Here is a 27242-nt window from a genome sequence, read left to right as displayed (position 1 = left end):
AGGGGCCGACCGCAGGGCGAGGGCAGCGCGGGGCTGCGGGCAGCGGGGCCGTGCCGGGGCGCTCCGCCCGGTGGGGGCGGGCTGGGGCCGCTGCGTGCGGCGGGAGGTTGTGCCGCGGGGGGGCACCGGGCGGCGGCCGAGCTCCACCGGCTGCGGCGTCACTGCGGGCCTGCACCGAACCGGCACCGCCACCGGCACCGAGCGGGGCGAGCAACGGGACCCCCTCGCCCCTCCCCACGATGGGTCCCGCCGGCAGCCGCTGGCAGCTGGCCGGCACCGTGCTGATGACCGTGGCCGCTTCGCTGGGTGAGTGAAGGGGACGCGGTGATCCCGGCTCCGCTGTAACCCCGGGGCTGCTCCGCGGACGGGCCGTGCTCGAAGCTCGGTTTATAGCCCCGCTGAGCGCGGCGGTGCGGAGCTGTGCGCGGTGCGGAGCCGCCGTCCGCTGCTGTGACCCCGCAGTCCCCGGGGCGCCGTTGTGGGGCTATTCCGGGAGTGAGGGCGGAGGAGACAGAAATAGAGCGGGGTGTGGGGGGGAGCCGGGACGGGGAACGAGGGGGTGGGATGGGGAGGGGACGGGGATGGGACGTGGGGATGGCGTGGAGGGGGCTGGGATGAGGAGGTGTATGGGAGGGAACGTGGGGGTGGGATGGAGCGCGGTGTGGGGGCGTGGGGACGGATTAAAGGGGTGTGGGGACGTGGGAATGGGATAGAGCTGGGGATTGGGAGGGCGGATGGGAATAGGGGTGTGAGGGTGTGGGGTGGGATGGAGCCGGGAGGGGTGGAGGGGGGTATGGGGGCGTGGGGCAAGAGTGGGTGCATGGGAATGGGACAGAAAAGGGTACAGGAACGTGGGGACTGAATGGGGTAAAGTATGAGAGGTGGGATGCGTGAGGTATGGGGATATGAGGGTGGGATCAAAGGGGTATGAAGACATCGGGACGGCATGGAGCGGGATATGGGGACATGGGGGCGGGGTGGAGGGGGGCACAGTGGCCTGGCAGGGCTGTGGGGACGGCATGGAGCGGGGCACGGGGCGCAGTGACACGCACAGGGTCCCCACTCGGGGCTGCAGCCGTGGGCTGCTGCTGGTGGCACCGGGATGGTGACACCGAGGTGATAAAGGCGGTCCCCAGTGGCGGGGGGCGAGGACTGTCTGTGGTACGTGGACAAGAACGGCTCGTGGCACCCCGGCTTCGACTGCGAGGCGCTGTCGTTCTGCTGCGGCTCGTGTCACCAGCGGTATTGCTGCTATGACCCACTGCGCCTCCTCACTGAGCGCCAGCAGCGCCACTGCCTCGCCTTCAGGTGCTGGGGCTGCACGCTGAGGGGGCTGGGAGTCACTGCTGGGTGCTGGGTGATGGGCATCGATCACTGCTGGGTGCTGGGTGCTGGGCATCAGTCACTGCTGGGTGCTGGGTGATGGGCATCGATCACTGCTGGGTGCTGGGTGATGGTCATCAGTCACTGCTGGGTGCTGGGCATCAGTGCTGGGTGATGGGCATCAGTCACTGCTGGGTGCTGGGTGATGGGCATCAATCACTGCTGGGTGCTGGGCATCAGTGCTGGGTGTTGGGCATCAATCACTGCTGGGTGCTGGGTGATGGGCACCGATCACTGCTGGGTGCTGGGCATCAGTGCTGGGTGCTGGGTGTCACTGCTAGGTGCTGGGCATCAATCACTGCTGGGTGTTGGGTGCTGGGCATCACTGCTGGTTGCTGGGCATCACTGCTGGGTGCTGGGAGCTGGGAGCTGGGTGTCAATCACTGCTGGGTGCTGGGTGTCATTGCTGGGTGCTGGGCATCAATCAGTCACTGCTTGGTGCTGGGACTCACTGCTGGGTGCTGGGTGATGGGCATCAGTCACTGCTGGTGCTGGGTGTCAATCACTGCTGGGTACTGGGAGTCATTGCTGGGTGCTGGGCATCAATCAGTCACTGCGTGGTGCTGGGTGCTGGTCATCAGTCACTGCTGGGTGCTGGGAGTCACTGCTGGGTGCTGGGTGATGGGCATCAATCACTGCTGGGTGCTGGGAGTCACTGCTGGGTGATGGGCATCAATCACTGCTGGGTGCTGGGCATCAGTGCTGGGTGATGGGCATCAATCACTGCTGGGTGCTGGGTGATGGGCATCAGTCACTGCTGGGTGCTGGGCATCAGTGCTGGGTGATGGGCATCAATCACTGCTGGGTGCTGGGTGATGGGCACCGATCACTGCTGGGTGCTGGGCATCAGTGCTGGGTGCTGGGTGTCATTGCTGGGTGCTGGGCATCAATCAGTCACTGCTTGGTGCTGGGACTCACTGCTGGGTGCTGGGTGATGGGCATCAGTCACTGCTGGTGCTGGGTGTCAATCACTGCTGGGTACTGGGAGTCATTGCTGGGTGCTGGGCATCAATCAGTCACTGCTTGGTGCTGGGTGCTGGTCATCAGTCACTGCTGGGTGATGGGCATCAGTCACTGCTGGGTGCTGGGTGATGGGCATTGATCACTGCTGGGTGATGGGAGTCACTGCTGGGTGATGGGCATCGATCACTGCTGGGTGCTGGGTGATGGTCATCAGTCACTGCTGGGTGCTGGGCATCAGTGCTGGGTGATGGGCATCAATCACTACTAGGTGCTGGGAGTCACTGCTGGGTGATGGGCATCAATCACTGCTTGGTGTTGGGTGCTGGGCATCACTGCTGGGTGCTGGGAGCTGGGCATCAGTCACTGCTTGGTGCTGGGTGATGGTCATCAGTCACTGCTGGGTTCTGGGACTCACTGCTGGGTGCTGGGCAATGGGCATCAATCACTACTAGGTGCTGGGAGTCACTGCTGGGTGATGGGCATCGATCACTGCTAGGTGCTGGGTGCTGGGTGATGGGCATCAATCACTGCTTGGTGCTGGGCATCACTGCTGGGTGCTGGGTGTTGGGTGTCAATCACTGCTGGGTGCTGGGAGTCACTGCTGGGTGCTGGGCATCAATCAGTCACTGCTTGGTGCTGGGTGATGGTCATCAATTACTGCTGGGTGCTGGGAGTCACTGCTGGGTGCTGGGAGTCACTGCTGGGTGCTGGGCATCATCGCTAGGTGCTGGGCATCAATCAGTCACTGGAGGGTGCTGGGTGTCATTACTGGGTACTGGGCACCACTGCTGGATGCTGAGTGCTGGGCATCAATCACTGCTGGTTGCTGGGCATCATTGCTGGGTGCTGGGCAGCATTGATGGGCACTAGGATCTGGGTGCTGGGTGTCAGTGCTGGGTGCTGGGCATCTATCACTGTTGGGTGCTGGGAGTCGCTGCTGGGCGCTGGGATCTGGGTGCTGAGAATCAGCGCTGGGTGCTGGGTGTTGGGCATCAGTTGCTGTTGGGTGCTCCATCATTGATGGGGCACAAGGATCTGGGTGCTGGGCGTCACTGCTGGGCACTGGGATCCAGGTGCTGAGAATGGGTGTTGGGTGCTGGCTCTGGGTGCTGAGCACCACTGCTGGGTGCTTTGCTTTTGGGCTGTGGGATCAGAGTGCTGTCCCTCAGCCCTAAGACCATCGCGGGCATCGCCTCGGCCGTGGTGCTCTTCATTGCCATCGTCACCACCATCGTCTGCTGCTTCATGTGCTCCTGCTGTTATCTGTACCAACGGCGGCAGCATCTCCGCACCCCCCTGCAAGGTAGGAGCTGGGGGGGGATGGGGGGCTGTGAGGATGTGGGGTGAGGGATTTGGGTGTAGGGTGGGGGGGTCTGCGGGGATGTAGGGTGGGGATTGGGGGCGCAGGGGGGGATTTGGGATACAGAAGGATGGATTTGGGGTGCAAGGGGTGGGGGGTGGAGTACAGAAAGAGGGATTCGGGGTGCTGGGTGGGGGATTTGGGGTTGGCACAGGGCAGCAGTGGGTGGCAGCCCCCAGCTCTCTCTCCTGCAGGCCCTGAGATCCCACTGGCCAGCTATCCTGCACCCCCACCTGCCCCTTTCCCTGTGGACCCCAAAGCTGGCCCAGTGCCCCCCCAGCCCGGCTTCACCCCCATGGCCATGTACCCACCCACCGCTCCTGCCGCCCAGTACCCGATGTACCCCTCAGGACCACCAGTCTACAACCCCACAGGTGAGCACTGGGTCCCCCCTAAAAGCACCACAGTCTTCTGTGGGGGCCCACACTGACCCCCCCCCATTCTCTCCGCAGCACCACCACCCTACGTCCCCGCACAGCCCAGCTATCCCGGTGCCTGAGCCTCCCTGGGGACCCTTCTCCCAGTGGGGACACCCATAGGGGACACAGCTGGGGGGGGTACCCGCTGTCCCCACCTCGGGGCCTCGATTCTGCCCTGCGATGCTCATGGAAATCTCTGCCCCCCACATCCTCCCCCCCCCCCGGCCATTGTGGGGACAAGCAGCACAGAGTGCCTTTTGTCCCCACCCCACACACTGGGCCCATTGTGGGTGCTCACGGGGGGGGGGTTATGCATGAGGGTGAGGGCAGCGAGGCCGGGGGTCCCCCTGCCCTCCGGCACCGGGGGGGGGCACCGTGGTCCAAATGGGCAGCATTAAACTGCGTGTCCCTCCCGGCGTGGTGTTGTGTGTGGGGGGAGGGACGACACAGATTTCAACGGGGTCTCGTTCCTCCTCCTCCCTCTGAACATTTCTATATCCGAAAACCAATCATTTCCTTTCCGAAAACCATGCAGCTCCCTCTCATTTCCTTTCAACTCCCCCCCCTCCCCCTCCAAACCGACACAGAACCGGGGTGCGAACCCGGACTATGGTGGCATTTGGGGTTCAGAAGCTCCCAACCCACAGCCCTGAGTGCAGCACAGTGATTTCCCCACCGCTCTGCGCCGCGGGGGCCGGGATGCGTCTCCCCCCCATCCGCTGTGGGCTGTGATTCACTGTCTATTTTCGGAGTGATTCACACCATGCAGGGGCACCGGGGGGGAGGGGGGGCTAAATTTGGGACTACCACATCCCAGCAGCCTGAATGGGACCCACAACGCTGATGCACTGCACGGAGCTCTATGGGGTTTTTGCTGCTCTGGGGTCTCAGCACCACCCAATCTCTTTCCTATACAAAAAAAGCCCCTCAACCATCCACAGCGATCCTGGGGAGGGGGAAACCGAGGGGCCAGCGCTGAGTTTTATTGAAGTGGGAGTCGAAACCACGAAATGGGGGCGGGAGGAGCGGGCGGATGGGGGGGGTGGGGGGCTCAGGGCTGTGGGGCTGCGTGCCCCCCGAGGTAGCGCTCGCGGATCTGGGCCAGGCTGGCACTGAGGCCGCCCAACGCCTGAGCGATGCTGCGCAGCACCGCTGCCATCTCCCGGCGGCTCTCGGCGCACTCCCTGCGGAACGCTCGCATCTCCTGCACCAGCCGCTCGTTGCAGCGGATGAGGCGCAGTTCGGCCGGGCTGAACCGGGAGCTTCTTTCCGGGGTCCCGTCCGTCGTGCCGGGGGTCCCCCCCGTTTCGCTGCAGTCACTGAACTGTTCGGTGTCCGGCTCGAAGATGACGCTGCTGGGGAAATCGCAGCCCGGAGGTTCTGGTTGTATCCCCAGGTCGGGCTGTGGGGGCTGCGGGGGGCTCCAGCCCTCGCCGGGTGTGTGGGTGCTGCTGCGGGGCTGCCGTCGTGCCGGGACGCTGCCGCCATCCGTGGGGTCATGGAAGGGCTCCGTCTTCACCTCCACCGGTTCCTCTTTCACCGCCTCCTCCTTCACACCTGCACAGGACGCAGCGCTGTCACATCGTTGTCACTCACCCCCAACCCCCTCCTCGGGAGCCCCCAGCGCTGGGATTTGGGGCAGAAAGGGCTGCGCCCTGGGCACACCCAATCCCGGAGCACTCGTGTCCCGTGTCTCCGTGCATCTCTGTGCACTCTCTGTGGGCCCTGTGAACTCCATCCACCCCCACCAACGTCCCTCATCCCTCCACCTGCGTCCCCATCCCGGTACTCCAATGTCTCTTGCCCATTCTCAGACACTTCCCATGTCCCCATCCCTGTCTCGGTCTCCCATGTCCCTTTTTGACTGCACCATATCCTTGCCCTGGACCACGTCCTGCCACATCCCCATCCCTGTGTCCCCACACCCATGTCCCTATCTTGATCTCCACAGTCCAATCCCTGTCCAGGTTCGTTTCTTATCCCATCTTCCTCTCACGGTCCTTATGTGCCCGTCCCACTCCCCCATATCCCCACCTCGGTCCTGGTCCCCAACACCCTATCCCATATCCTTGTCCCCCTATATCCATATCCCCATCCAGACCAACCCCACCCCAGCTCCCCATTGCCCCACCTCCCCGCCCCACACCCCTTCTCCCCCATCACCCCATCACCATCCCATCCATTCCATCCCATCCCATCCCATCCCATCCCATCCCATCCCATCCCATCCCATCCCATCCCACCCCACCCCACCCCACCCCATCCCATCCCCACCCCACCCCACCCCATCCCATCCCACCCCACCCCACCCCATCCCATCCATCCCATCCCATCCCATCCCATCCCACCCCACCCCACCCCACCCCATCCCATCCCATCCCATCCCATCCCATCCCATCCCATCCCATCCCATCCCATCCCATCCCATCCCATCCCATCCCACCCCATCCCATCCCATCCCACCCCATCCCATCCCATCCCATCCCATCCCATCCCATCCCATCCCCATCCCATCCCATCCCATCCCATCCCATCCCATCCCATCCCATCCCATCCCATCCCATCCCATCCCATCCCATCCCATCCCATCCCATCCCATCCCATCCCATCCCATCCCAATCCCATCCCGCTCCGTTCCCGCACGCACCGCGCGGTGCCGCCCGTTCCCCGCCGAGCAGCGGTGCCGCTTCTCCGCCGCGCTGTCCCCATACGGGCGCGGGTCCTGGGCCGGGCTCCGCGGTGCCGGTGCCGGTTCCGGCGGCTCCGTGGTGCCGGTTCGCGTTGGGTCGCGGTGCCGGTCCCTGCCGCTCCTGCCGGTGCCGGGTGATCTTATCGTTGGCCCGGCGGCGCAGCCCCCTCCAGCGGTTCTTCACCTCTCCGATGTCGCGTTGGTTGCGGCCGGCGGCGTTGATCTTATTGGTGATGCGCCACCAGATCTTCTGCTTCTCGTAGGCGTTCACGGTGCTGGCGGCGGCTCCGAAGAGCAGCGGTTCGTACCGGAGCACTTCGCTCATCAGGATCTCGATCTCCTGCAGCGTGAAGTTGGGCTTCCTCTTCAGCAGCCCCCGCCGTGCCGCGCCGCCCGCCGCCGCCATGCTGCCCGCCGCCCCTTCATAGCGCCGCCGCCCCGCCGCCCATCGCCCCCCCCTCCCACCCCCCACCCCGGCACCGCCGCCTCTTTGTCTGCGCCGCCGCCGCCGCCGCCGCACCGAGCGGCCGCCGCCGCGGGAGCGGACCGGGGGGGGGGCAGCGCGACGAGGCGGGGCGGGCGGCGGCACCGAGAGCACTACCGCCCCTGTTGGGATCCGCCGGTACCGCGCCCTGCCGGCCCGGTTCTGCCCCGCACCGTGTGGCGCCCCCTGGCGGCCGCAGCGTGCAGCCCCGAGGGGTATTTGCTGCTCACATTTGGGCCCCCGGTACCCGGGTCGGGGTGCACAGATTGGGATGGCACCGTTGTGTTTAGCTGTGGGGTGCCCAGCTGGACCCACAGTGCCCTGTGGGGTGTCCCAAAGTGCCCACTCTGGGGTGACTGCGACCCCCTCCCACGCCACCACCCAGCCCTGTCCCCATGGTGTGCTGGCCAGGGGGTGGCTGTCCCCCTGCTGTCCCCCTGAGGAGCACTGAAGCGTTGGGTGAAGCTTTATTGCCGATGCGGTGGCCGCGGGTGTACAGACCACGAGCGAGGCTTTGCACCAGGGCAGGCGCTGCGGCCCCAAACGTATGCCCATGGTTGGTGGAGTGACACTGTGGGTGACACTACAGGTGACAGCGTTATCCCTCCCCCCACATAAGTCCCATGGAGCACTCAGTCCCTGCATGGAGACAAATGTCCAGTAGGAGAGGTGAGGTCTCACGTCCTGCAGGGGTGGGACACCCCCAGCTGTGACCCCCCTCTCCTGCTCCAGCTCTCCACCACCTCCCCAAATCCCACCCCCTGCACCACCCAATGTTCACCCCATCACCCTCCTGGCCACGTGGGGACCCCATGGGGACACACGCCATGGCCACATCCCCATGACACACCTGTCCTCATCCGCTTGCTTCAGGCTGGATGGGGCTGGGGGAAGCAGCCCCTCAGTGCACCCCTGGCCCCATGGCACCCCCAGCCCCATTGCCACCTCCTTTCCACCTCTTCCCTGCATCAGGGTGGGATGTGGCAGGGAACACTCCGACAGTCCCCCCCCATCCATCCTCGGCATCCCCAAGCAGTGTGGGGCACGGTGCTGGCAACAGAAAGAGCTTGAGGGATCACAACTGTACAAACAATAAATACGAGGTCTTTCTCACACGCCGTGGCCAACCACCACGCCGGCCCTCCTCGGGCCCGGCCCTTCCTCCATCAGTCCCAGAGAGATCGCTGCTCCTCGGCGTCGGTCACTGCAGGGTCCCCAAGGGCTTGGCACGGCGAGAGTCATGAGGAAGGCGAGCGTCTCACTCCCTACTGCAGCAGCTTTGGTAGTTCCACCTGTTGGAGGAGATGCCCCATTACAGAGCATGGATCAGTGGTGGAGGCTGATGGGGATCTGGGGTCACTGCCCCTTCCTGGCCAGGCTCTGGATGTCCCCATGGCCCAGGGCAGTGTGGCCAGGAGCACAAAGTGCCTTGGGATAGGGAGGCTTTATGCTGGCGTGGATCCCATATCCCTACATCCCTGTAAGGGATGGACCTCCTGACCCCATGTCCCTGTAAGGGATGGATCTCCTGACCCTACATCCCTGTAAGGGATGGATCTCCTGACCCTACATCCCTGTAAGGGATGGATCTCCTGACCCCACATTCCTGTAAGGGATGGATCTCCTGACCCCACGTTCCTGTAAGGGATGGATCTCCTGACCCTACATCCCTGTAAGGGATGGATCTCCTGACCCCACTTCCCTGTAAGGGATGGATCTCCTGACCCCACATCCCTGTAAGGGTTGGATCTCCTGACCCCACTTCCCTGTAAGGGATGGATCTCCTGACCCCACATCTCTGTAAGGGATGGATCTCCTGACCCCACATGCCCTCCTGGGGACCATGCCAAGGGATGGATTTGCCGGCCCTGTGTGCTCAGCAAAGGGATTTGGGTCTGTTCCTGCCCCGTGCTCTGCACTGGGAGCACGCAGCCCATGCTGTGTCCCCAGCACTGTATGTTGCACTACTCAAATGACCCCATCCAGCACGCCCGCCCCACAGCTGCAGCCCCACACTCACCTTCTTGAGCTGTTTGAGGTTGCTGGAGCGGATGGCAGCCAGGAGTTGATCTCGTGAGCTCTTCTCCTGCATGGGTACCCGGTCCCCCATCTTCCTCTGCGTGGCTGGTGAGAGCGAGTTCCTCAGGTTCTCATTGATCAGCGGCGGGGCAAGGGGAGGAGGAGGTGGGGGTGGCACAGCGGGCCCTCCCCCCTTCTTTGGGGAGTTTTTAGGGGACGCTTTGGGGGACGGCTGCGGGGACCCCTTGGGGGACCCCTTTGGTGCTCCGACCTTGGGCACCTCCAGCAGATCCTTCTTCTCCCCACGCTCCTGCGCCAGCTTCTGCTCCTGGAGGCGCTTCTGCCTCTGCCTGTCCATGTTGCGGCTCAGCAGGTTGGTGACGGTCATACGGGGCCCGGCCAGCTCGAAGTGGTAGCCCAGCTTGAGCAGCGTGGTGTTCTCCTTCAGCAGCTTGGCGATCTCCATCTCCGTTTTCCCCCCGCAGATGTGCCGCTGGTTGTGGAAGCGCAGCTCCGTCAGCGTGTCGTTCTGCAGCAGAGCCCGGAATATGGCCAGGATGCCTTTCCCTGTGATGTGGTTGGAGTCCAGGTTGATGCTGGTCAACACCTTGTTGGACTTCAGCATGATGGCGATGGCGAAGGCCACGTGGTCGTCGGCGCGGGTGTTGGCCAATGCAAACAGCTTGACCACGGTGTTGAACTCCAGCGCCTCGGTGAAGCGCACCAAGGTCTCGTTGTTGATGCAGTCTGAGTTGTTCACGTTCACCTCGGTCACCTCGGCGTCGTTGTTCTTCACCTTCTCAATGAGCTCATCAAAGATGCTGGAGGCCTCGTCCTCCTTGGGCTGCTCTGTGCTGCTGCTGGGGGCGGATGCGGGGCTGCTCTGTGCTGCTGCCTTGGTCTCCTCCTTCCCCTCTGCCGCTGCCTCTGCCTCAGTCTGTGGTTTCTCCTTTTCATCTGCCTCAGGTTTTTTCAGTGCTGAGCTCTTTTCCTCTTCTTTTTTATCTTTGTCTTTCTTCTCTTCTCCTTTGTTGTCTTTTTCTGCCTCTTTCTTTGATTCCGAGCTCTTCTCTTCCTCCTTTTTGTCCTTCTCTGTGTCCTTCTTCGACACCGACTTCTTTTCTTCTTCCTTTTTGTCCTTCTCTGTCTCTTTCTTTGCTGCTGAGCTCTTCTCTTCCTCCTTTGTATCCTTTCCTGCATCCTTCTTCAGCCCTGAGCCCTTCTCCTCCTCCTTTTTATCTTTCCCCGCGTCCTTCTTTAATGCCGAACCCTTCTCCTCCTTTTTGTCCTTCTCTGCATCCTTCTTTGCTGTCGAGCCCTTCTCTTCCTCCTTCTTGTCCTTGCCCATCAGCTTGTTTTCCATGGCCTTCACCTTGTCGTTGATGGCTTTCTTGTCCTTGCTTTTGCTCTCAGCCTCCCCTTTACTTTTTGGCTCCGTCTTTTGGGCACTATCTTCCTTCTTAGAGTCTTTCCCCACTCCTGTATCGCGTTTCTTGGCCGGCTCTTTGGCAGGAGCTTCCTTTCCCTTTTCTTCTCCATTCTTGACTTCCTTCTTCTCATCCAGCCTGCTTTCCTAACAACAGAGGATCACAGAGGTGTGAGCAAGTCAGGCTCCCTGAGCTCCAGCCTCACCACAGTCACATCCCAGACATTATGGCCAGCACTGCTCCAACACAGCCCAGCCTTGGGAAGCCTCCCCCCCATCTGGGTGCTCTCACAACACACTGCAGCTCTTGACTGTGTTTTGCAGAGCAAAATCAAACCCATCTCCAGGGGAGGGCTCGGTGTGAGTGCCCCTTTGCAGGCAGAGCCTGTGGGATTCCCTGTGTTCTGGTCCTGCAGCCCCAGTTTCACTTACCCACATACCTGGAGTGATGCACAGGGCCCATATTTTGTGAGAGCAGTGCAGCTGTGAGACCCCTCCCCTCTCACTATGGGTCAGTGTTATAAAGAGATGCATCTGGTGTAGGGGAATGCTCAGTGCTGGGACCACCCTGCAGCAATGCCTGCAGCTGAGTTCAGCAATATGGGCTTCCTTCTCCCCACTCCTTGTCTGGGGAGCACATGAGGGCCAGCACTGTGCCTTGAACCCCCAAATCACAGCCAGGACCCCACAGCAGCCCCATCCCAGCCCCATGCCGGCCCCCTGGGACTTCTGTTTGGTGGGAAGAAGCCGCTGGGCCACCAGCAGTCCAGCTGCAGGGACAGCGTGTACCTGGCGCACACACAGATGCCATCTGGGACGAAGCTGTTTATTTAGCTAAGAGATTTCTTGGCTCCCCAGCATGGAACCTGGGCAGGCGGCACAGAGGCACGTGGCAGACCCACAGAACCACGTCCAAAGCCCCAGCACTGAGGATGGATGGGAAACTGGGGGTGCCTTTCAAAGGCATTTGGGGATGTCTTGGGTTGGAAATTTAAGGATGCCTGAGGATGAAGGTTCCTTGTACAACTTCCCAAGCTCTCCAGCTCTTTCTTTTCCACTCCTCAAGCTGCAGCCAACAGCCCCAGCCCCACACCAAGTGCTCCAAGAAGCCTTCTCCTTCCCAGCCCACATTGTGCAGCTCGGTAATGGGCTGGGGACAAAGCAGAGTGAAGGTTTTGGCTAAGAATGAGCAGATCTTGAAGAAAGGGAGGAAGGAGCTGCAAAACCTTCCATACTTAGAGGAGGCAATGGATTTCTCCAAATAAGACAAAACCAGAATGAAATAATCAGCCCTGCAAAGGCGAAGCTGTATCTCTTATCTTGTTATTGCATCGTTAGTGCTGATATCATTAAAGCAACTGTGCCCTGATCTGCTGCCACATGTCCCGTGCAGATGGAAAGGGGAAGGGGAGAGGGAAGGCGAAATGGAAAGGGAAGGGAAAGGGAGAGGAGGGATGCACGTGTTCCCTGCTCCTCCCTTTGCCTCCTGCATCGTGGCTGGGGCCATCCCCACAGCCCCTCCATGTCCATCTTCAGCCCATATTTACCTTGGGCACCCAGGGACAGGAGCTCAGCACCCCTCCGTGCCATTCCCTCCGCTTCAAGCATGATTATTAGGGGAATATTTTTACACTGCGTGTCAGACCTTTAAAAATAAGCCTAATGAAAACAGCCTGGTACTGGGCTGATTAATCACCAGTGTTTTGATGAACTGAAATGCCTTCCCGTTTCCTCTAAATAGACTAAAATGAGCATTGCCATTGCTTGTTAGCATTTGCAACCCTCAAACCCACTCAGATGCTTCCTTAAAAGGCAAAGCAGGACGGGAACTTCTTGCCTGGAATCTGAGTGCTTGCAGCCCAGTGTGAGCAGATGGGACCGGGCTGCACACTGAGCCCTGTGCTGAGCTGCCATGGGGCTGTGGGTGAGCAAAGGGCTGCACCCTGCACATGGAGCCCCACTGCATGGGATGGGGTGAGAACAGCATCGATCTGGGTGTCTGAGAGATGGCAGGGATGGGAATTGCCCCATGGTGCACAGCATTGGGTGCGTGGTGAGTGGGGGGCTCCTGGGGTGGGCTGGGGGTCACGGGGGCTCTCCAAATCCATGCCCAAGTGGAGGGAAGGAGCAACTGGCATGGTGCTGTTGTTGCATCAGTCCCTGGCAGAGGGGAACAGTAGAAATGCATTAGCAGAATAAATGTTTGGCTTTGGAGGGGGCCAGCTCACAGCAACCAGCAGCTATTTGCGGAGGCATGTCCTGGGAAGAGGCACTCATGGGCAGCATCACAGTGCTGGGCTGACTGCCCCACTGCAACAGCCACGTGCTTGGGTCAGCAGCGAGCACAGTGTGAGCTATGGGGAGCTGTGCCATGGGGAGGGATGTGCCATGGGGGGGACATATCATGGGGAGGGATGCTCCATGAAGGAGATGTGCCATGGGGGGATGTGCCTTGGGCAGCTTTGTCCTGGGGAAGCTGTACCCCATCAGCAACACAAGAACACACCAACCATCATCTGCTGGGAAATGGGGTGGGCTCCAAAGGGGCTCCAGGTGCTGTTTGCTATGGATGTGGGCTCTGAGCAAAGCTGTATGGTCCTGTGTGCAGCTGTGGGATGTCTGCTCTTGAGGAACTCTTGGGAAGCAAATGGCTCTCCTGCAAGGCAATGCACCAAGAGACAGCAGGAGCAGCTGAACTCCATTAACCCAGGAACAATTTTAGCCACGTGGGTGAACTTCTGCACATAAAGTGGACCCAGAGCTCAGGGGTCTCCTTGTAACTCTCTCCATCCCCAGCAACGATGCTGACTTTGTCCAAGACATGGTGTGTCCACACTGTGCACCAGATCCCTTCAGAGCTGCAGCACAAATCCTGCACCAAGACACAACCCTCTTCTCCCAGCTCCTGCTGTGATAACAACCCCCTGCATCCAGCAGGACAGTTTTGCAGCCCATGGGAACCATGCAAATCCTGAGTGGCAGAGGGGATTTTGGGGCAGGGAGCAGCAGCCAGAGGCTGCAGGGTGAACCTACACCCCCATCCTGCAGCTCAGCCATGGGAGAAGGGGTGAGGGAGCTGGGCACAAGGCATGTGGAGCTCCCAGGACACAGGGATGTTCCCTGCTGTCCAAAACCAGCTCATTTTGCCCTTGATGCTCCTGGGTATTTGGGTGCCATTATGCTCCAGGCATGCAGGTGGGTTGCTCTACCCAAGCTGATCCATATGAAGTGAGCCGTGCTGCTCCCTTCCTCCACTCCCTGGTCAATTATGAGTAACCAAGGACAAATGCAGCATCCTCACCCCATATAGAGCTGGGGGTCATCCCCTGTGATCTGAGCCCCCAGCACTGCCCTGCCTGCAGTTGTCCCAGGGCTCCCTGCTCCAACCATCCCCAGGCACTATGGGGTTTTTTGACATGAAGAAAGAGTGGGAGGACCTGAGCACTGCCAAGCAGACCCAGCGTGACCCCCAGGCTGTGCTCTATGTGCTGGTGCCCTGGGCAATGTGAACAGCTTCCTGCCACTGTTGTCACTTTAATGGGATGTCCCATTGTCCCCTTCCCTTCTGGCCCAGCCTTCCTGACCCCAATGCTGACCACATCCTCACCCTTCCCAGGCCAATGCTCCTTCTGAGACTCAGCTCTGTCCTCTGGGGACTGGCCAGCTCCTGGCCCTGACTTTTGCCTTGCTTTGCCTTCATTGGTGAATTACAGCAGACAACAAAAGTCTCCACGGCATTTCCCTGAATAGCACCAGCCCCATCTCATCCAAAGTGACACGCAGCCATTTCCCAAACAGCCCTTAAGAGCTGCTGGATACTTTGCAAATGGGAAGTCTTGATCTCTTGACAGAAGCTGGTTTTAGTACCCTGGCCTTTCCTCTTCCACATACTGCAAAAACCAAAGGGGATATTCCCAAGCTGAGGCTGCTCTTCTGCTCCACCCCTCTCCAACTGGGGCTGCAAGGGGCAAGGCGTGCACCTCCAAGCCCTCCTTTGGATGTTGCATTTGCATCAGGCTGAAGGAGGATTGAGGAGAGCGATGAGCAGGAAGGGATGGGGCACTGCACTGCATTGTGCTGCTGCCTGTGGATGCCTCCTCCCTGCCAGGACCTGAACTGGTGGCTGCTGGTGACACCCAGCTGTTGTTCCCACCATAGCAAAGCCTGGGGGTGGGCAGCACGGCAGACCCCTGCAGCACACAAATGATGTTGTCACACTGCTAACAAGAGTGAGACGTCACCGACTGCAGCTCTTTTCCTTCTCCCTATATCTCCTTATCAGCAAAACATAAACAGACAATAAAGCTCTCAGCCTGTGGCAGCTCAGCCCATATAAGCCCAACACTCCAAGTATCTCCACCGGTTCCTCTGCATCCCTGTTGTGCTTTATGTAAATACACAGCCCTCCTGCTCACTGGCAGTGCTGCAGGCTGAGCAGAAGCAAAGCAGTTTTCCCACTCGTGCCCTTAGATGGGCCGGGTGCCTCGAAGGCACATGGTGCTCCTGGCACCAGTGTGAACCACGGGGAAGGGCCCCATCCTGGAAACGATGCTCCTCTTCTCATCTGGCCCAGTGAAAGACAGAGACTGGGGGCAGCAGAGGTCCTTGGGAGGAGGATGGGTTGATAAACAGAGCTTAAATCCAGCTGTGTTAGTCACAGAGCAGTAAGATGCCTCAGGAATGATACAAGTGCTGCTTTTCCCTCGGTTATGATTCCCCTTGAGTCTGTCCTGGCTGTGTAAATCCACAGCTTGTTTTGTTTCCAGATGGTTCCAAGGAAAAACAACGGGATTTGGCCATGAATACAAAAGCAAAATGCCAACTTGGTCCTCTGCGGTGTCACAGAAGGGTTTCCCAGCAGGGACCTCACCTGGCCAGGTACAGCTTCCATCAGTAGGGCACTGTTTGTTCTCAGTGGCTGAACACCCCCAGTGTGCCTCAGCCTACCTGTGCACAGCCCAGCAAGCAGGGAGGAAGGACAGAGGGGTTTTTGGAAGACCACCCCATAGAGCTTGGAAGAAACATGCTGCAAAGGATTCCAGGTGACAGCAGCTCTGTTAATCACACTGCTCAATGCCCCTTGCTTCAGAACAACACCACATGCCCAGCCTGGACTTCTCTCTCTGTGCCTTTGCAATTAGAGCCCTCATTTACCCATTGGTGAGCGTTATCAACCTGCCCTCCCTGGAGACACAGGCAAGGGTGCACCCGAGGAGCAGCACAGCACCAAGCACTCGCTGGCAATAGGAAATGAAGATTAATTAATTAATGCATCGCCCAGCTATGCATTTGGCTGTGCAGCGCAGAGAAGTCAGGGCAAAGCTCACATCTATTTTGGGCTGTTTATAAACTGCCTCCTAGTTACCCAAGTTTGCCCTTTTCATCGCAGAGAAAGACATTGTGTTATGGAGTCACGACAGCTCTAGATCTGCTGCCCCCTCCCTCTGCTTTTAGGAGGGAAATGGGGTGCCTGGAGTGGGAGAAAAGGCCACAGGAGGAGCTGAGAGACCAGCAGGATCCAAACCTTTCCCTTTATAATGCCCTGCTTCCCACTCTGGCAAAGTTCTGCACATCCTAATGCACAATGAGGGGAGGAAGGGATGCGGCATCGGACCCTCGGTGGTCTGCAGCTCTCAGCCAAGGGGAGGCCTTGCAGGCAGAGCTCTGGCAGCCAGGGGCAGTGAGCCAAGGAGGGGAACTGCATGTGGTGGGAATTGCTCCCCCAGCCCACGCTGAGCTCCGCATATAGAAGTGATGGCTGCGGTGTCCTCACGGCCAGGAGAGAGCTGGGCGAAATGCTTAACCCCTTGTGCAGGACTCCAAAGGAAACCTGCCCTTCTCATCCATCCCTCTCTGCATCCAGGCTTCACTTGGGTTCTTGGCTCCGTGGCAGAACAGGATGGCACAACATCCTGAGCTGGAGGGGACCGCAGGGATTATGGGATGCATCTCCAGGCTGCATGCACTGCAGCACACCACTGCTTCCCTGTTATCTCCTTGTATTCCAGCACACGTTGTGGCTCTAGGATGAAAGGTCTACTTGATTTACAGACTGCAGGCAACACGTGAGCCCCTCACAAAGGACTTACCACTGATAGATTTAGACTAACATTAGGATCATGTACATCATTATATGCCACGATGCTTCATTTCCCAGCCTGTTTCATAGGACCAGTTTCCAGCACATTAACTTTGGTGCCCCAATGCAGTCCATATCCATTGAGCACTGCCCTAACGAAGGACAGATCCTTCCCAGCATGGAATAAACAACCCCAACCTGCCCCAGGAAACACGTACCACCGTTATAAGAAGTGAAGTGCTCCATACAAATGAAGGACTATTTATTATACCTTTGGATTCTCTCCACGACATGAGAGTGAAGCCAATCTTCTGTTATTTATCTGTACAGATTTCTGCTCTCAGCCACAAAAGGCCCATGTTGGTTATCATGTTGCCCATTAAAAGCATCTCCTGGATGTGGAAAAGAAATGGGGCACCACTTCCAGATAGAGCTGAGGTTCTCCCTTTGCCTTTCTGCCCATTGGAAGCAGAGCAGCTCAGAGCTGTGCACACCTCTGCCCAAGCACAGATCCTGCTCCTGCTCTGCAGGAACGTTACCTTCCATTTCCATTCCCTTCTCCAGCATTCAGGCTCAGCCTGCTGTGGAAAGCAAGGGAAACCAAATGCTTCCCAGCCTCCCACGCACCGAGCACATACCAAGTATTCTTAGTGCAGAGGTTAATAAATGTTGCAGGGAAGCGGGACTGGCTGCAAGGCACAGATGCATGGGATGAGGACCTGCACAACATTTCCTCTCCCCAACAAAGATCTCACAGGATTTACCCGATGCAGAGAAGGAGATAAATGTACCCAAACCAAACTAAATGAGTTTTAGCTGGATGATAAACAGGAAGGAAATGGCTCGGGGCAAAACCTGCTCCTTGGGGTGATTCCCAGCAAGCAGCAAACTTCTCCCTTCTATTACTCCACAAGGAGCAGAGATTGCTGAAGCCCCCAGCCCTTCCCAGAGGCAAGGAGAAGCCCCCTGACAGCAGCTTTGGCTTTCGGATAGCTCACAAAAGCCCCTGTTGGCTGCCAGCTCCCTGCCCCATCCCCCTGACTGCCCAGCACTCCTCATCCAACCCCTTCAACCAGCTCTTTACACACAGCCGTGCCCAATGAGCATCACAGTGTGGGGAGATGGGACTTACATCCACCGCCTGCTCCCTTTGGAGACGCTTCCTGGGCTCCTTCTCGTGGTGGTTGAGCACTGCATCGCAGTTCTGTGTGCCGCCGGGGGGATTTTCTGCTTGGTTCTTCTGGTTCTGCTCCATAGGGATGCTTCCATCGGAATCCACCACATCCAATTCCTTCTCCAGCTCCTCCATCTCCTCCGGAGACAGAGTCGACAGCAAGCTGTCGATGTCCGGATCTTCACTCACTTGTCGCCTATATTTGGCGACTTTAGACATCTTGGCCCTTTGGCGAGACACGGTTGCGGTTGTTGTGGTACCCAAAGCAAGAGAAAAAATATACCCAGAGCCGAGGCTCTCCGACTGCTTCCCACAGAGGCAGCAGGTGCTGAAGTGTTAAATCTCAGCTCTGCAGCCCTGGGTACCCGTGCTGATGGAGAGGGGACATCCCTCGGCCCAAGGGTTGGCCAATGGAACCCAGCGGGAGGCGGGGAATGGTGCTGTCGGGGGAGCCTGAAACCCGAGGACATTCCAGGGAACCATGCAGAGCTGCATGACCAAATTTAGTCCGGAGCATTTAGCCTTTTAAAGGCAATGGGCCAACGGAGTGAGAAAAACAGGCAAAAATGCGCACAAGCTGGCAGGATGGAGAGCTGGGGGCTGGGGGCACATCCTGGCCCCATGGTGTGGGTAACAGGGTCAGCCTTGCCCCCAAGCCCCCCCACTTACAGGAGGGTTGATATTCAGGAGCTTGGTGTTGTGCTCCTGACAGCTCTCGTCTGAAATCAGCAGCGATCTGCCCACCCCTGAGCTTCTTCCATCTTTATCCCAATGCTCCCCAGCATCTGTAGGGTCAGCCCGTCGCGGAGGTGCTGATGCAGATTGCTTTCTGCACAGAGGATGTACAAAGCCTGGGAGACTCCAGCACTGAGTGCCCACCCAGCTCTGCTCCGTGGGTCTGAGCCCAGCACCAGCCCTGGGGTGCTTGGTCAGTGCTTCTGTATATTCCCCATCCTCTGTAGGGCTTTCTGCAGCTGCTCATCTCTCCCATTCCCCCTTTCCCAACCCCACAGACATCCCTCCTTCTGCACAGGCTGAATTCCAAACCATCTTCTGCTTCAGGCAGTGCCCTTAAGCCCAGGCTTTGCTTGGAGGCACCTACTTTCCATCGACCTAATCCATACAGAAGCTTCCTGGCATCTGCAAGTTCTCCCAGGGGGACGTGGCAGATGTGCTCTTTCTCTTCCAACTTTCAAAGCAGCTTTTCCCCACGCACAACATTTTATACCCATTCGATACGCTGTTGGCTTCACCCTTTTCCTTCATTCCTTATCAACCTCCTGGTATTTACTGCCTGCTCTCAGATCTCTATCCTCACCCATATACAAGCAGCCCTCTGGTCTCCTCCACCAGAACGAGCTCTTTTCCTCACCAGCCCAATGACTCTCCCTGCTGTCTGGCAGCTCAGATCTCACCCCATGCACAGACCATGGGTTGTTCCAGGTGGGCCTCCCGGCGCCTCGTGCTGCAGCCCAGACATTCCCCATCTGGATGGGAAACGCAGACTTACTTGCATTCTGGGATCTCTCTTATCTCCAGCATTGCAGCACTCAGCTCCTGCTCATAACCTTCCTATGATTCAGACACACAACTGAGATTGTTTCCAGATTGGGGAAGAAACTGTTGTTTCTAGTTTCCAAGTGCAGAGCCTTAAACACTGCGCTCCTGCATTTCATCCCACGTCACCCCATCGCTCCTATCTATCACCCTGGTGCCCTGTGCTCCCCATCTACACCAACCACATCTCCTGCTCTATCTCCCTCTCCCTTCCTGCTGCTGATAATGGGCATCAGAGGGCTCTGCAGCCTGTGCTCTTATCAGGACTCCCATTCCCATAGCAACTGATCACCTGGGAGGCACTGACAACTATCTCACATCAGTGTTACCAGCCACGTCTCAGGGATGGGGATCAGACACAAAGTGAACTGCTTTCTCCTTGCACACCTGAGGGGCTCTGGCAGATCCCCCATTCCCAGCTTCATTGCTGCCTCCTCTCCTAGAACACGAGTGAGAAACCGATGGATCCCTCCAAGCTGTTCTATCTGCCCCTTCCTTCAGAGCCTGGAGGAGGGAAGGTGACCCCCCAACCTTTCCATTTCACAGCACATCCCTACAAAGCAAGCAGGATCTCTATGCTGCAGCCCTTCTCAGCATGGCAAATAGGAGCTGCTGCTCACATCAACCCCACATCAAAGCCCCCATTGAAAAACAGCTGCCCTCTGCCTGCAGCCAGCTCCGTGTCACTGCCGTCCCTTTGGTGACTGGCCTCTATGGGGACACTGCCACCCCCAGCAGGTGGGACAAGGCTGAGAGCAGGGCAGAGGGACCTGATAAGGAACGTGATAAGGAACCTGATAAGGCTCAGCAGGGGCAGGCGCATCGTGATACATCAGTACATGGACTGAGCTGCAGGAAAGGATCTCCTGGGTGTCCAGTCCTCCCTGCAGCCCGACGGCTTCAGCCGATAACGAGAGCACAGCCCGATTGGGCCGATAACGAGAGCACAGCCCGATTGGGCCGCCCTCCCTTATAGGGTTCCACGTTGGGTCACACCGGGACAGGACCCCGGACCCCGGCACGGCGGCGGGCACTAGGACCGCACGTCGCCCTCCGCCCATGGGGGCGTGGCCAAAATGGGGCGTGGCCAAAATGGGGCGTGGCCAAAGGGGGCACGGCGCATGCGCCTTGCGGACATCCGCCGTCCCGCCAAGCAAAGATGGAGGAATACGCGCGGGAGCCGTGGTGAGGGAATGGCGGCCGGTGTGTGCGGGCTGTGTGCGGGAGGAACGGGAACAACCGGATGGGGAACGGGATAACGGGAACAGAACAACAGGAACGGGGCAGGAGGTGACCGGAGGTGACCTTGGCGACGCATGCTGTCATGGCCGCCGCTTCCGGGCTGCGTCACTGAGGCCTGTGTTCCCTGTGGTGCTGTAGGCCGCAGCCTGAGGGGGTGGTAGGCCGCAGGCTCCTCACAGCTCTATGGGGCCTCATTAAAGCCAACGAGGCTTTAACACGGAGCATTAACCCCATTAATAACGCCTGGCCCGGCCTCAGAGGAGGCGGCTGTGCCTTTAAAAGCCAAGTTTGTTGTTTAAAAGTGGTTCCTGTAGAGGCCTGAGGGAGGTGAAGGGGAAGACATGAAGGATTCTGCTGTATTGGGGTTGTGCTGTATTGGGGTGTGTTGATGTGGGGGAAGGAAGAGCTCTGCACATCATCTATTGGGATTGCCAGCAGGCAGAGCGCTCTTAATGAGCTGACAGAGGTGGGCTGATGTGAGGAGGTGATTTATATTAACAAATATGAGCAGAGAAGGGAGGAAAACACATTGAAGATCACATGCAGGAAGCAGGGGGTGGAGGTGAAAATAAAGCATGGAATGAGGCTACATCACCTGATTGGGGTTGGTTAGGAGTGTTGGAGATGGAAGCTTAAGACAGGCAGTAAAATGAAGGGCTGTGTGTGTTAGGACACCATTCCTGCTGCTGTTTGTGGGACTCCAACCTCCCGCTGCTGATGGTGGGACTGAGAACTTTGAGTTCTTTTGTTCCAGGTTAAAGGACAATGGCTAAACATCATGAGTGTGCAGGGGGAAAGGAGAAGGAACGTCACGTGCAGAGCAAGGTCATAGAATCACAGAATGACCCGGGTTTGAAGGGACCTCAAGGATCATGTAGTTCCAACCCCCCTGCCTGGCAGGGCCACCAAACATACACCTTTACTAGATCAGGTTGCCCAGGGCCCCGTCCAACCTGGCCTTGAACACCTCCAAGGACGGGGCATCCACAACCTCCCTGGGCAGCCTGTTCCAGGGCCTAACCACTCTCCTAGTGAAGAACTTCCCCCTGACATCCAACCTAAATCTTCCCTCTTTTAACTTAAAACCATTTCCCCTAGTCCTGCTATTGTCAGCCCTTTCCAAGAGTTTACTCCCCTCCTGGGAGTAAGTTCCCTTCAGGTATTGAAAGGCTGCAATGAGGTCACCCTGCAACCTTCTCTTCTCCAGGCTGAACAAACCCAACTCCCTCAGCCTGGTCAGGAAAGCTGATGCTCTGATGGCAGGACCTGTGAGCCCCAGGCTTGCTCTGTGTTTTGCTGGGGTTGCTGCTCACTGCCCTTGTTGCAGTTGTAGCCACCCAAGTGTTTGGCTTTTCTTGTCAGGTTTTGATGTCAGATGAAAGGAACACACCAGCTTGCTTTGTGCAGACGCTGCAGAACTCGCAGCGGTGGGAGCAGGGCTAATTGCAGGCTGCTGCTCACGGGGAGCAGGAGGATTACAAAGCTCTCATGCTTGGCAGCAGCATTGAAGGGGATGTGAGCCCCACATGAAAGCTCGTCTCTGCAGTTGAAAGCGTTTGCTGAGAGGAAGGTGCTGCTTGTTTTGAAGCATTTGACACTCCATGAGGTTGCCCTTTGGCAGCTCTGTACGGGCGTTGCTGCGTTTGGTTTTAATGAACTTCAGAGGCTCTGGATGCATCAGAAAAACCTTTTCAGTTTAACAACAGATGGCTTTGAAGTCTCCCGTTTCATTAACCAGAACTAAGGGAAAGTATGAGGAACTCAGGAAAGCGGTGCTTTGTGCAGCTGTGAGCTGAGTCTCGGTGGAATTTGCCACTCAAGTTCCCCTGTAGCTCATGAGAAAAGTAAGATTAAAGTCCTAGTATGTAATTAGGGCAGAGCTGGTTGTAAGCTGGAGTTCTGCAGAGGTTTTCCGTGATGGAAATCCATCTCTGTGCCACGTGTGAGGAGTTCAAGCATTCAGTGCTTCCTGCTGCAGGGGGACAGGCTGGCAGCCTTTTCTAAACTGGTTTTGCTGCAGTATTTCCCCTGTTGGTGATGCTGCTCGGCAGCTGTGGGTGAAGCAGTGAGGTGGGCAGGTTTGCTTCCTCGTACTGCTTTTGGGTTTTGTGCCATCTGCTTGGATGGAGGGTTTCCAACAGCAGTGCTCCAGAGTGGTGGATGTGCCACAATGGGTCGTGATGGAACACAGCACTTCCATCTTTGTGTTTCTTTGCAGTCCCTGGAGGATCGTAGATGACTGTGGAGGTGCCTTCACCATGGGAGCGATAGGAGGTGGCATTTTCCAGGCCATCAAGGGCTTCAGGAATTCCCCAGTGGTAAGTAAAACCATTTGAGCAGTGCATTAATCTCTGCTTTCTCTGTCCATCAGCAGTGCAGCTTGCAAGCAGAAGGGAAGGCAGAAGAAACCCTGATACACGGGGCTGTGTGTTATTAACCTGGTCCTTCAGAGCCGCTTCTGCCTTTGCTTCTGGATGCTGCACACCAGAAGAGCCAGGGCAGTTCTCCATCAGCCCTCTGCCTTCCTTTGAGTAGTGAGAAGGCCTAAAGGAGGAATCTTTCTCCCTCAGAATGATATGAGGGAATATGGCTTTCTGTAATTAACCCCTTAATTAAATATTGACGTTTTTCATAACTCAATTTATTTGAAAGGGGTTTTTGTTGCAATGCACAAATGGAGCGTGGAAGGTGCAGTTCAGGTGATGAAAATCAGTTGCTTTCACTTCCAAGTTTTTAGCTGTAAGATCTTGGCTTCAGACACGGTGCAGATTTTGATAAGAGTAATCCCCTGTTTCTACTTGAACGTGGCTTCTAAAACTGGCTTAGAAGGGATGAAAGGGATTCTTGCTGGGAGTGGTTTTTGGTGTTCACGTGTGACCACTTCACTGCCTGAAGTTCCTTAATAAGCCATCAGTTTGAGGTGGATTTTAAGTATAAAATTCATACCTTCTTCTAAAACAAGTCAGGTCCTGCAGGCACTTCACACAAGCGGGGTTCTGTACGTTACCACGTTCTTTATTTTGCTTGAAACTCATTAAATAAATCTATCCACACTTCCAAGTGCTTGCAGCTAAGGCAGAGCTTGAGTGTATGTAGGAATAAAGCAATGTAAGGGTGTGCAGTGCTCATTCAGTTCAATTCCCAGCACACTCACAATATAGATTAAGGTAATGTCTGATGGTTGTACTTCATTTCTGCAGCTTACGGGTGTATTACACAAACCTGATCAGTACTAAAGGAGCCGTAAAAGTGCAGTTCTTGTAAGCTCCTCGTCGTGGTGCTTAGATGTAGGTGGTGCCCATGGCACGCTGTGGTGGTAAGACTTCATTCTTTCCTTCTCTCCTTATTGTAGGGTGTAAACCACCGACTGCGGGGAAGCCTGGCAGCTATTAAAACCAGAGCTCCACAACTGGGAGGTAACTGATTTCTCACTCACGTTGCCATTGTCTTTCCATTATAACCACGGTTTGGGGATGGTTGTGGTGATGTGGCTGCAGTATCATCTGCTTTCTCTGAACTGGTTCTGTTCTTTCCCCTGACGTGCTCACAGGTAGCTTTGCTGTCTGGGGAGGTCTGTTCTCCATGATTGACTGCAGCATGGTCAGAATGAGGGGGAAAGAAGATCCATGGAATTCAATCACAAGCGGAGCCCTAACTGGAGCCATCTTAGCTGCCAGAAGTAAGAAATGAAGCTCTGGGGAGGGAACTAATTGAGAAAGCTGCTGTATTCTAATGGCTGTTACAGCAAAGCAGAACTATGTGATGCTCAAACTGGAATTTACTTCAGAAAAGGAATTGATAATAATCTTAGACTTGTGTCCTGTGCTTGTGGAAGTAATCATTATGTCCTCAAACATTACCGTTGTTCTTTTGTTCCCCTGGGGAAGGGGGAGAGCTGCCTAGTAATTATTCCTTTATTAGTGCTACTAATGAGGCTGAATGAATGCAGTGTTTGCTCATAGGAGAGATGATAACTATAGAAAGAGCTGTAACGTGCAAAGTAATGCGAAGAAAAAGGAAACAGGTGTTTTGTGCTTTTATTTTTAGATGGACCTGTTGCCATGGTTGGATCCGCTGCAATGGGAGGAATTCTCCTGGCTTTAATTGAAGGAGCTGGCATTCTCTTAACAAGATTTGCCTCTGCACAGTTTCAGAACGGTAAGGAGCCCTCCCTGCAGCAGCACAAGGCTTTTGTTGTGCACTGTTTGCTGATGTACCCAGCCTTATCATGGAATAAATCAGCTTCCGAGTCTGTAAGAAGTCAAAGAAGAGCTGCACGTTGCTGATGCCGCAACAGCTTTTAAATTTCCTCTCTGTGAGATGACAGGTCTAGAGACATCCACACCTAAATGAAGTGGCAAGATTGGCTGTCAGGCAGCAGTGTGAAGGTATAGGAATTGTGGGGAGGGTAGGGAGGGGGGGGTTCCAGGCACAGGGGAGCACAGGAGGGTGGAAGAGAGAGATTTATCTGAGCAAAATGGGGGTGGTGTTATCAGAACAGCACTGTGAGGCTGGGAGCAAGGCTGAAAGCAGGGCTGCCAGGCTGAGGAGCTGCTTTCTGCCCTGCCCCTGGGGCACCCACACTGCATGGTGTTGGCAGGGTTCAGTCCGTGCTGTGTGTGTCCCTGTGGCTGTGCTCTGTGTGCAGCTGATTTCAGTGAGGTGGTAAAGATCAGGCAGATACAGGCAGGATATTCCAAACAGGGGTGGTGGGGATGATTAGATTTCCAGAAACTGGATCCCTTTTGTTTTCTAAGTGCAACACAAGCTGAGATGTCAGTGAGTCTGTAACCATTTATGTAAATACATGCCTGATTGAAATAATTAATGCCTCTGTTGGCCCACCTCATTTTGAGAGGAATACAGACAAAACCACTAGTGTTGAAAGGATTAGTGGCAAGCCTCTAAATCCTGGTAGGATTCCTCTCTTAGGTTTGTTCACTGACGCCCTTTGTTCTGTCTAAATTGGTACAATTTCTGTAACAATTTGGCAATACAAAAGCTTTCTAAAATGAACCTGCTTTAGTGAAAGGGTATCATCTGTCTGTCACAGTTGATTCTCTTTAAGCTTGGCACGTAATAAGCATATTGCTTCCCTCAGCAGAATGTCAGTAAGAGGAGTCGGGAAGCTGATCCACGACTTGTTCCATTTCACTGCCTTGCTTTATTGTGGGGCAAGTTACCGTGGAGAAACCTTTACAGAGAGGCTGGGTTCAGCTGCAGGGCAGTAAGGCAGAGGTTTCCAGTGCCTTCCGGTGACTGGAAATGTTTATCTCCCATCGTTCTGATTTGTTTTCTTAAAAGTAAAAGAGCTTAAAAACCAGTTGAACAGGTGTAAAGCACTTAAATGTCTTGGAATGAAAAAATGAAGTCAAACATGAAGTCTTGTTGGCTCTGTGGATTTCAGAAGGGTTTTATTTTAAAGGAAAGCACGTCTTTCTGTGTTTCTGACTTTTTCTTTCTCCTTACCCACAGGCCCTCAGTTCTCAGATGACCCCTCCCAGCTGCAGCCCTCTCCATTTGGCGACTACAGACAATACCAGTGATCACCCTCGTTCTGTTAGCTCCTATTGTAGCTGAGCTGTAATTTAAAATGCTGGAGGATCAGGATGTGGTATGTCTTTACACCAGTGGTAGTCTCTTACCCAAACCATGCCAAGAGGACCTTCAGCACTTGGCAGTGTAAAACTGCACAGAACTTTTAGAAGATGACAGATCTATTTATTGGTAACAGATTCCATTGCTGTAACATTAATACATGTCTGACAGAATACATGGAGATTTAAGATAAGGACCAAATGGAGTCTTGTAATCCTTTGGCCACGGGCTGAAGTGAATGTCTGTGAAGTCTTCTCTGGGGTGTGGCATTAACCATTCCACATCTGGAATTCACCCTCTCCCTGTTTGGATTTAAGTTGCTATGCAAAATTTGGGTTTATGTATACACAAATTTCAGCTTAAGGGGAAATATTAATGTACGTGCAGGTTTACATTCCAGAAGTGAGTGTTACGAGCCAGTGAAAGCTTGAAGGCTCTGTGTGGTTGGAAAACGCATTGCACTGCACCTGCATGTGTGCTTTCAGCACAGTCTGTTGGCTTTTTGCTGTGGATTGAGCCCTCTGGTGCTCTGAAGACAGCACAGTTCTCCTGGCTCTGTGTTTTTGTTCTTAAACTCCAGTTCTGAAGGCACGTTCCGTCTTGCCAGCAGCTAAAAAGAAACCAAATTCAGTAGGGTTTTCTGTTGTAGGTCTTTCCTAATAGGTGTATTGTATCAGGAAGTGCCAGCAGGTGAGAGCATTCAAAGGCTTGTGTAGCATTCGTTATCCAGGACAGCTCAGAGCTTTTCCTCTACCCAGAATGGATCTCCATACTGTCAGTAGGAGAGCATGAATGTAACACAGAAGTGCTCAAATGGCTCAATTAAGATTGTACAATGTGTGTATGCAA

General features: G+C 56.3%; 4 protein-coding genes across 8 annotated transcripts; 2 read left to right on the top strand and 2 right to left on the bottom strand.

Annotated features, from left to right (window-relative positions):
• Positions 1–109: 109 nt before the first annotated feature.
• On the top strand, positions 110–4539 carry SHISA4 (shisa family member 4). Of its 3 annotated transcripts, none has more exons than XM_015885078.3 (5): positions 110–306; positions 1137–1308; positions 3516–3649; positions 3901–4080; positions 4159–4539. In XM_015885078.3, the coding sequence occupies exons 1-5, from the start codon at positions 240–242 to the stop codon at positions 4203–4205; spliced, it is 600 nt and encodes a 199-aa protein (XP_015740564.1). In that variant the 5' UTR covers positions 110–239; the 3' UTR covers positions 4206–4539. The 3 variants fall into 3 exon arrangements, with proteins under 3 accessions (XP_015740564.1, XP_085383427.1, XP_085383426.1); XM_085527301.1 differs by having other exon boundaries at positions 3501–3649; XM_085527300.1 differs by lacking the exons at positions 3516–3649; positions 3901–4080; positions 4159–4539 and adding exons at positions 2615–2767; positions 2799–3349 and having other exon boundaries at positions 1137–1350.
• A 530-nt stretch (positions 4540–5069) lies between these two features.
• On the bottom strand, positions 5070–7943 carry LOC107324751 (uncharacterized). Its single transcript, XM_015885077.3, has 2 exons — positions 6773–7943; positions 5070–5682 (listed from the first exon to the last, which is right to left on the bottom strand). The coding sequence occupies exons 1-2, from the start codon at positions 7941–7943 to the stop codon at positions 5177–5179; spliced, it is 1677 nt and encodes a 558-aa protein (XP_015740563.3). The 3' UTR covers positions 5070–5176.
• Positions 7747–18349, bottom strand: LMOD1 (leiomodin 1). The gene is made up of 3 exons (XM_015885082.3): positions 17955–18349; positions 9319–10890; positions 7747–8590 (listed from the first exon to the last, which is right to left on the bottom strand). Exons 1-3 carry the CDS (start codon positions 18213–18215, stop codon positions 8564–8566), a joined length of 1860 nt encoding a protein of 619 aa, XP_015740568.2. The 5' UTR covers positions 18216–18349; the 3' UTR covers positions 7747–8563.
• A 2334-nt stretch (positions 18350–20683) lies between these two features.
• TIMM17A (translocase of inner mitochondrial membrane 17A) lies at positions 20684–26594 on the top strand. Of its 3 annotated transcripts, none has more exons than XM_015884985.3 (6): positions 20684–20738; positions 23014–23113; positions 24148–24211; positions 24346–24474; positions 24843–24953; positions 26271–26594. In XM_015884985.3, the coding sequence occupies exons 1-6, from the start codon at positions 20713–20715 to the stop codon at positions 26339–26341; spliced, it is 501 nt and encodes a 166-aa protein (XP_015740471.2). In that variant the 5' UTR covers positions 20684–20712; the 3' UTR covers positions 26342–26594. The 3 variants fall into 3 exon arrangements, with proteins under 3 accessions (XP_015740471.2, XP_085383425.1, XP_085383424.1); XM_085527299.1 differs by having other exon boundaries at positions 20684–20756; XM_085527298.1 differs by lacking the exon at positions 26271–26594 and adding an exon at positions 25123–25178.
• The last annotated feature ends 648 nt before the right edge of the window (positions 26595–27242 follow it).

This window comes from Coturnix japonica, chromosome 38 (genome assembly GCF_054131305.1).
Source record: "Coturnix japonica strain WE chromosome 38, WE-NBRP24, whole genome shotgun sequence".
Lineage (NCBI taxonomy): Eukaryota > Metazoa > Chordata > Aves > Galliformes > Phasianidae > Coturnix > Coturnix japonica.
Note: the sequence above shows the minus strand (reverse complement) of the source record. Positions and strands in the feature narration are given on the sequence as shown.